Below are 9,749 nucleotides of genomic sequence, written 5' to 3'. Positions count from 1 at the left end.
AAGATCCTGTGTCACGGCCTGAGGGAGCAGGCAGCTCCTTATCTGCAGTTGTGAAAAAGAATTTAAAGTGCGCAACAAAATAACTACTAGTGATAGTGACAATAATATGAAAGCAAGTGAATCCTGCATGTAACCCTTAGATTTAAACTAAATAGTTAAAACCACTTAGTACCACAATGTGATAATAAAAAAATTATACATAACCGTGACGAGTGGTTAATTATAACGTCTGCAGCCGTAAATGAAGGGGTGGCTCGGCACCCCCCTAAACACTAAAGAAATGGAAACAAAAAAACAGTGCAAAACGCAATTAGTGAAGTAAATCAAAATATTAATGTATAAAAAGTAGGGATACATATTCTGCGTACATCAAACAGCTAGGTCATAAGCATTGAGTGTGCACAGCACACAAGTTACCACTCGACAAGTAGGGGTTCAGGAGTCAGGAACTGGTCTCTCTGGCAGGCATCTACGATGGTGCCTGTTGGATTCCTCCTCAGTACAGGCAACCGGAGATGATGACACCGCCTCCGTAGGAACCCTCCCTTCGGTCAGATGGTGTTGAAAATGTCCAGAGTATTTCCAATGGTTTAGGCATTCACTATTTGCGTTTTGCGCTATTTTTTTGGTTTCCTTATCTACAGTACCTGCGGGAGAAAACCTCCCCTCACTGCGTGCAGTTCCCTGACCTGCGGCTCATCCTGTGTGACTCGGGTACGTGGACGTGGCTATAGGGAGAGGGGCTATATTTCAAGGGCCTGAGAATATGGAACTGGTAAAGCCTCTATGCTACATTCCTACTAATTGTACGCGTATTTCTGTTCAACCAACAAAATGTACTTGTTGGGTCCTGATGTGGGAGGGCCAGGGTAGTGTCCCATGCCACAGATGCAGCCACTGGAGACACTGTTGTTTGTCAATGACAATGCCTCTTACTATCTCACACAGGAAAGCTGGAGGCTCTGGTCATCCTCCTCCGGAAGCTGAGGTCCGAGGGACGGAGGGTTCTCATCTTCTCCCAGATGCTGCTCATGTTGGACATATTGGATCTCTTCCTGGATCTCCACTCCCTGACCTTCCTGCGGATCGACGAATTCGCTAATTACGAGCAGTGCCACGTATGTATTATGTATTCAGCTCATCCCCAGCTCCGGCTTTGGTAATATAGGTACAGAAGAGAGAGTGAAATTAAAGTGCGAGCTGGGAGGTGGGCCAAGGCTGTCTCTAAATGGGGCCGTTCCAAATCGAGCATCAGCACCAAGCAGCTGGCCTGGGTGCCGCCCGGAGGCACTTTACACACACAGTGCCACCGCTAAAACAGGAGAGGGACTTGTATCACACTGAGGCACAACTTGCCTTTTCTGTTTATGTATATATTTGAAACCATTGGTAGAACTGACTGTAAACTGGGTATCTAGAAGTATAGAAATATTGTAAAATAAGTCAAATATAGATAAACTTTTGGAAGAAGAAAATAATTTTAAAAAAATTCATTTTGTTTAACTTTTACTATTTAAACTGTGCTGCTACTATTAGTAATTTTAATATAAGAAACACAGATTTTAAGAGGGATGTTATAACGTGCTGTAGATAGGGGGGAACAAACATGAGCTTAAACTGTACATAAATAAATCTTTCCAAAGTCCTATGGTCAAAAAGTGCATTGCACCAAAGATGCTCAATCCAATGATTAATTATGGGGACATATATAGTAGTATGGCACAGGTACGTAATCTCATCAAATGTGATATTCTATACAGGTAGTCCTCGTTTTCCAACGTTTCGCTTTTCTGTTGGATGCGTTTTCCGACGGCGCAGAATGCAGTCAAAAAAGCCATTATCCGCCGCGGTTTTTGCATATTTGATGGAAACCGCCACCCATTAACATGGGTCTGCTTTCCGACTGTCTCGTCTCCGACGCGGGTTTGCAGGACGCATTGTGTCGGAAAAGCGAGGACTCACTGTACAACTGAATATGCTGTTTTGTCTCGTTATTTAACTAGAATACCCATCATTGCAATACTGTATGTTAACAGGACTAGGTTGGCTGTCCCTGCAGTCCAGACCTAAAGTACTTCATCCTGTGTGACCTTCTTATACTTTCTGAACAAGTTACCCTAATATCTGAGCAGTGTTCTTGCCCCTACTGTACCACAGAACGTTTTGCCTAAGATCTGCTTCCAGAAACCTGCTTATGGTGCCAAGGTTCAATAACTAATCTGGTTGCTCTTCCATTTCCTACTAGGCACCTCAATCCTGTAACAGTGTACCCCTAAGTGTTTTACCCCCCCCCCCCACACCTCTTTAGGAGCTTTAGGACCTCGGCTGTTTCTTACTTTAAACGGGTCTAACTGTAATATATAACGCTGTCATCTTCATTTTCTGGGCCCAAGACATACCTAGAGGGAACATTCATTGTTTAGCCCAGGGGTTCTCAACTTCAGTCCTCGGGACCCCCCAACAGGTCACATTTTAAGGATAGCCCTGCTTCAGCAAATGTGGCTCTTCGACTGAGCCACCTGTGCTGAAGCTGGGATATCCTCAAAACCTGACCTGTTGGGGGGTCCCGAGGACTGAAGTTGAGAACCCCTGGTTTAGCCAGTTTGCAGCTGTTACGGCTAGATGCACGAAGCTAACCTAAATTAATGTCACATGAATAGTAACACGGTCCACAAAGGACAATAACCTCATGTTAAGTCATGTTTTTGACTGAAAAGAGAGTAATAAGATGCAAGTTATATGCAAATGAAGCTGTATCCTAACATCACCTGTCCACTTAAGTCTGTAGAGGTTAACGATGGGAACGTAACTTTACATAGATTGATGTTACTCATATCCAGATCCTCAAACAGGGATTTTGCGTGGTTACACACCAAACCGCACGTCTCTAACTCGTGGCACCATTTGTTTAAACAAAAACGCGGCATATCACATGATTTTCGGGTCACAAACATGACTTAACATGGTGTTTTTGTCATTGGCGGATCGGAAATAACGCCACATTATTGGAAGATACCACAACGTTGGGCTACAATAATGTGACGTTCAGTCTATTCTAGTATATCGGATGTTGTTTTTACATATAACGAGCTTTGTGGAAACCATGTTAACTCCGGGAACGTAAATCGTGTTTTACGTAACGTCACGTGATGTTCCCCCACTTAACGCTGTTTGTTTGTATCTGGGCCGTAGTGGCCTGCAATGCATTGGAAGTCTGTCCGTGAGTGATTGGCTTCACCATGCAAAGCCATCTAATCCACAGAGACATTCATGGTACATACTCAGCACATATGACCTTCTGATGCCTCATTCATACAGGACCTGATGAAGAGCTTCAACCGAGACCCTCGAATCTTCTGCGTTCTCCTGTCCACCCACAGCCACTCTGGGGGTTCCTTATGTGGAAGCCGATACCGTGATATTCTACAACAGTGATTTAAACCCCGTAATGGACGCCAGAGCTCAGGCTTGGTGCAATCGCATCGGAAGGACTAAGGACATCCATATATACAGGTAACACCGGCTGGACAAGTACTGCTCGTGATGCAAGTTTGATATCAGAGGGGACACATTATGCGAGCTGGAAAAGCGCCTTAATTGAACGTAGGAAAGTTACATTCTATTCTATGTATTTCCAGACTTGTAAGTGGAAATTCAGTTGAAGAGAAGCTGTTGAAAAATGGTACAAAGGATTTGATAAGAGAGGTTGCTGCCCAGGGGAATGACTTTTCCATGGCTTTCCTAACCCAGGTACCATCTGCTGAATGCAGTGAAATGATCAAGGTTGCTCTTTAGAACCTGACCCCCCAATTCCCTCATCCTATTTCAGACAGGTAAACTCTGCAGAAAACCGGTTAAAAGTCATCACTAAGAAACTCATACTTTAAGAAGAACCTTATAACACATATCTATATAATTGAAAACGTATGTTTGCTGTTCTTCTGGGCAATCAGATTGGTCAGTCGGTCCGTCACTCCGCCTCGGGCCAATCTGATTGGTCCCTCGGAACGCCCGCCCGCCCCCGCATACCTCTCATTTGCCTGCGTGCTTCGCTCACCACACCTACCCCACTGGCACACTCTGCCAACACTCACTGAGCTTTGGGAGTACGATTGATAGCACCTAACACTAAGGCCCGGGCCATAGAGGGGTGAGGAGATCCGAGCCGTGCTGACGCTGAGGCTCGTCTGCTGAAATCTGGGCGATTTCATGCCCATACAGGCGAGCCAGCGGGCGCGATCGGAGGCGGGGGGAGACTGAGGGAGGCGGGGCAGTGACGTCACTGGGTCAATCGCCCGCGACGCACTGACGTCGACGTCACGGCGCCGACGTCACGGCGCCGTGACGTTGACACTGCTGTGCTGTGATTGGAGGTTTTCAGCCAACAGTGCACTGAAAAACAGCTTGGCGCTCGGCTGAAAACTCCAGCGCCTCAGCACGCCTGCGGACGCTCGCTTGAGCCCTTTCTCAAGAAATCCTCATTGAGGATGCAGGGGCTCAGCGCGGAGTGTCCGCACGGCTCAGCACGGCCTGTCCTTCTATGGACTCGGCCTAACCCTCACCGCCTGCTCTCACCTCCGAAAATCACACCAGCAGAAAATAACACCAGCGCTCATCCCCTGCGGACTCGGGTACAGTGTCTTCTTTGAACAAAACGATGTGCCATTTCTGCTTTTTAAACCGACGCTCAACCCCCCCCCTCCATACGCCTCAACTCCCCCCCCTCCCGTATGCCTCAACTTCCCCCCCCTCCCGTACGCCTCAATTCCCCCCCTCCCGTATGCCTCAACCTCCCCCCCCCTCCCGTACACCTCAACCCCACACTCCCGTACGCCTCAACTTCAACCCCACGCCTCCCGTACACCTCCAAAAAAAACACTCCCGTACGCCTCAACCCCCCTCCCCCCCCGACTCCCGTATGCCGCAACACCCCCTCTCCGGTGGCCCCACACCTCACCGTCGCCGTCGTGCCACGTCTTCTTGCAAATAAAATATATGCTCAGGTGCAAGTTTGCCTTTTAAAACATTGAACAAACACGACACTCACACACCCACACAAAACTCCCTCACCCACACAACACTCCCTCACCCACACAACACTCCCTCACCCACACAACACTCCCTCACCCACACAACACTCCCTCACCCACACAACACTCCCTCACCCACACAACACTCCCTCAACCACACAACACTCCCTCAACCACACAACACTCCCTCACCCACACAACACTCCCTCACCCACACAACACTCCCTCACCCACACAACACTCACACACCCACACAACACTCACACACCCACACAACACTCCCTCACCCACACAACACTCCCTCAACCACACAACACTCCCTCACCCACACAACACTCCCTCACCCACACAACACTCCCTCACCCACACAACACTCCCTCACCCACACAACACTCCCTCACCCACACAACACTCCCTCAACCACACAACACTCCCTCACCCACACAACACTCCCTCACCCACACAACACTCCCTCACGCACACAACACTCCCTCACGCACACAACACTCCCTCACCCACACAAAACTCCCTCAACCACACAACACTCCCACACAACTCCCTCACCCACACAACACTCCCTCAACCACACAACACTCCCACACAACACTCCCTCACCCACACAACACTCCCTCACCCACACAAAACTCCCTCACCCACACAACAATCCCTCACCCACACAACACTCCCTCAACCACACAACACTCCCACACAACACTCCCTCACCCACACAACACTCCCTCACCCACACAACACTCCCTCAACCACACAACACTCCCACACAACACTCCCTCACCCACACAACACTCCCTCACCCACACAAAACTCCCTCACCCACACAACACTCCCACACAACACTCCCTCACCCACACAACACTCCCTCACCCACACAACACTCCCTCACCCACACAACACTCCCACACAACACTCCCTCACCCACACAAAACTCCCTCACCCACACAACACTCCCACACAACACTCCCTCAACCACACAACACTCCCACACAACAGTCCCTCACCCACACAACACTCCCTCACCCACACAAAACTCCCTCACCCACACAACACTCCCTCACCCACACAACACTCCCACACAACACTCCCTCACCCACACAAAACTCCCTCACCCACACAACAATCCCTCACCCACACAACACTCCCTCACCCACACAACACTCCCTCACCCACACAACACTCCCTCACCCACACAATAATCCCTCACCCACACAACACTCCCTCACCCACACAACACTCCCTCAACCACACAACACTCCCACACAACACTCCCTCACCCACACAACACTCCCTCACCCACACAAAACTCCCTCACCCACACAACACTCCCTCAACCACACAACACTCCCACACAACACTCCCTCACCCACACAACACTCCCTCACCCACACAACACTCCCTCACCCACACAACACTCCCTCACCCACACAACACTCCCTCACCCACACAACACTCCCTCACCCACACAACAATCCCTCACCCACACAACACTCCCTCACCCACACAACACTCCCTCACCCACACAACACTCCCTCAACCACACAACACTCCCTCACCCACACAATACTCCCTCACCCACACAACACTCCCTCACCCACACAACACTCCCTCACCCACACAACACTCCCTCACCCACACAACACTCCCACACAACACTCCCTCACCCACACAACACTCCCTCACCCACACAACAATCCCTCACCCACACAACACTCCCTCACCCACACAACACTCCCTCACCCACACAACACTCCCTCAACCACACAACACTCCCTCAACCACACAACACTCCCTCACCCACACAATACTCCCTCACCCACACAACACTCCCTCACCCACACAACACTCCCTCAACCACACAACACTCCCTCACCCACACAACAATCCCTCACCCACACAACAATCCCTCACCCACACAACACTCCCTCACCCACACAACACTCCCTCACCCACACAACACTCCCTCACCCACACAAAACTCCCTCACCCACACAACACTCCCTCACCCACACAACACTCCCACACAACACTCCCTCACCCACACAAAACTCCCTCACCCACACAACAATCCCTCACCCACACAACACTCCCTCACCCACACAACACTCCCTCACCCTCACAACACTCCCTCACCCACACAACAATCCCTCACCCACACAACACTCCCTCACCCACACAACACTCCCTCAACCACACAACACTCCCACACAACTCTCCCTCACCCACACAACACTCCCTCACCCACACAAAACTCCCTCACCCACACAACACTCCCTCAACCACACAACACTCCCACACAACACTCCCTCACCCACACAACACTCCCTCACCCACACAACACTCCCTCACCCACACAACACTCCCTCACCCACACAACACTCCCTCACCCACACAACAATCCCTCACCCACACAACACTCCCTCACCCACACAACACTCCCTTAACCACACAACACTCCCTTAACCACACAACACTCCCTCACCCACACAACACTCCCTCACCCACACAACACTCCCTCACCCACACAACACTCCCTCACCCACACAACACTCCCACACAACACTCCCTCACTCACACAACACTCCCTCACCCACACAACACTCCCTCACCCACACAACACTCCCTCACCCACACAACACTCCCTCAACCACACAACACTCCCTCAACCACACAACACTCCCTCACCCACACAACACTCCCTCACCCACACAACACTCCCTCACCCACACAACACTCCCACACAACAATCCCTCAACCACACAACACTCCCTCACCCACACAACACTCCCTCACCCACACAACACTCCCTCACCCACACAACACTCCCTCACCCACACAACACTCCCTCACCCACACAACACTCCCTCAACCACACAACACTCCCTCACCCACACAACACTCCCTCACCCACACAACACTCCCTCACCCACACAACACTCCCACACAACACTCCCTCACCCACACAACACTCCCTCACCCACACAACACTCCCTCACCCACACAACACTCCCTCACGCACACAACACTCCCTCACCCACACAACACTTCCTCACACACACAACACTCACACACACACCCACACTGACACACACACACACACACACACACACAACGTTGAGCAGAAGAAGCAGCAGCAGCAGCTCCCCCTCCCTCCCCATATTTTGCAATTGTGTAGTGTTTTGATGTTTTCCCCCTTTCATTGATTGTTTCTTTTACTTTGTACAGGGCACACTGCCTATAGACTTTTCACTCCTCCTAGTTTGGTAACAATAATTAAATATGGGCATTCTTTCAATGCAACCTGGCAAGGAACCCAATAGAGGTATCATCTGTGTGTCCACATGAATGATAACAGAACCTAATGAGGTAATTCCTTCACTGCCACAAAGCATTGTGGGCCTCCCCAGCAGTGGCATTTGATGCACTATATCCCTTTCCTGGAGAACATGCAGTTTGAACAAATGGATGATAAATGCCAGAGCAATCTGTAATTGATCCAAATATTTATTTTTCATTTCACTGTGTATAAAACAATTGGTTTAGATTTAAATATGCGCCCTTTGCTTCATTTCACATAACATTTTCTTTAGGGCCACCCTGATCTCCTGGTTCCTCAGACTGTAGATAATTGGGTTTAATAATGGAGTCACCACACTGTAGAGCAGAGACAAGAACTTGTTGGCATTAAATGAGTAGCCTTTGGATGGTACCACATACACAATAACAAGTGTCCCATAGTACATGGCTACAATAGCAAGGTGGGAGCTGCAGGTGGAGAAGGCTTTCTGTCTGCTTGTGGCTGAGGGCATCCTGAGGATGGTCAAGATGATGCACATGTAAGTGGAAATGATGAGTGCAAATGGGCAGAAAAGTATAGGAGCAGAAAGCACACAAATCTCTATCACCACAGCTTTGGTGTCTGAGCAGGAGAGCTCCAATAAGGGATACATATCACAGAAGAAACGATCCATGATGTTGGGGCCACAGAACTGCAGTGTGCAGATTGGAACAATTGTCATTACTGCCATCACATAAGCAGCCAACCAACACAAGAAGCCCAGCTGATGGCAGAGCTTGTGGTTCATGAGAGAGAAGTAACGCAATGGGTTGCAGATAGCCAGATACCGGTCATAAGACATCACTGAAAGAAGGAAGCATTCTGTAACTACTGTAGCACTCATTACATAATACTGAAAGAAACAGCCACTGATTGATATAAGGCTCTTCTCAGCTAACAAGACATGTAGCAAAAGAGGGACAATTACTGTGGTTAGCAATATTTCACACACAGATAAATTCCTCAGGAATAGGTACATGGGTGAATGGAGTTGGCCAATGGTTGAAACCAACACAATGATAAGAAGGTTCCCAAATAATGTGACAATGTAAGTCACCAGGAAAAGTACAAAGAGAAAGATTCTGACTCCAAATGGACTCCCGGTTATCCCTAGAAGAAGGAATTCTGTGACTGTGCTCTGGTTGTGCTTGTCCATTACCTGAGAGAGGATAACATGGAGAAAGAGAGAGAACTGTTTGTAATCATCAGTATTCACCGGAAGTCATTTACCAAGAGCAAAACGATGACACCGATTCCAGGCTCCTCTTCCACTTACACAGTAAGGATCTTCCTGCATTCTGTCTATTTGACTCTTACTAATATTTATTTCTATTCAGTGAATGGACTATTATACCCAACTTCTAAATATA

General features: G+C 49.1%; 1 protein-coding gene and 1 long non-coding RNA gene across 3 annotated transcripts; one reads left to right on the top strand and one right to left on the bottom strand.

Moving 5' to 3' along the window:
- The first annotated feature begins 653 nt into the window (after positions 1-653).
- On the top strand, positions 654-3,893 carry LOC142464513 (uncharacterized). 2 transcript variants are annotated; one of them, XR_012787674.1, is made up of 4 exons: positions 654-714; positions 949-1,118; positions 3,319-3,513; positions 3,639-3,893. It is a non-coding gene; the product is annotated as an uncharacterized LOC142464513 (long non-coding RNA). The 2 variants fall into 2 exon arrangements; XR_012787673.1 differs by lacking the exon at positions 654-714 and having other exon boundaries at positions 725-1,118.
- A 4,694-nt stretch (positions 3,894-8,587) lies between these two features.
- On the bottom strand, positions 8,588-9,535 carry LOC142464573 (olfactory receptor 10C1-like). Its single transcript, XM_075567944.1, has one exon. The coding sequence runs from the start codon at positions 9,533-9,535 to the stop codon at positions 8,588-8,590; it is 948 nt and encodes a 315-aa protein (XP_075424059.1).
- Positions 9,536-9,749: the final 214 nt, after the last annotated feature.

This window comes from Ascaphus truei, chromosome 13 (assembly GCF_040206685.1).
Source record: "Ascaphus truei isolate aAscTru1 chromosome 13, aAscTru1.hap1, whole genome shotgun sequence".
Lineage (NCBI taxonomy): Eukaryota > Metazoa > Chordata > Amphibia > Anura > Ascaphidae > Ascaphus > Ascaphus truei.
Note: the sequence above shows the minus strand (reverse complement) of the source record. Positions and strands in the feature narration are given on the sequence as shown.

Excerpts from the sequence above, each read along its gene's own strand:
- LOC142464573 (XM_075567944.1), bottom strand. The coding sequence starts at position 9,535 with ATGGACAAGCACAACCAGAGCACAGTCACAGAATTCCTTCTTCTAGGG.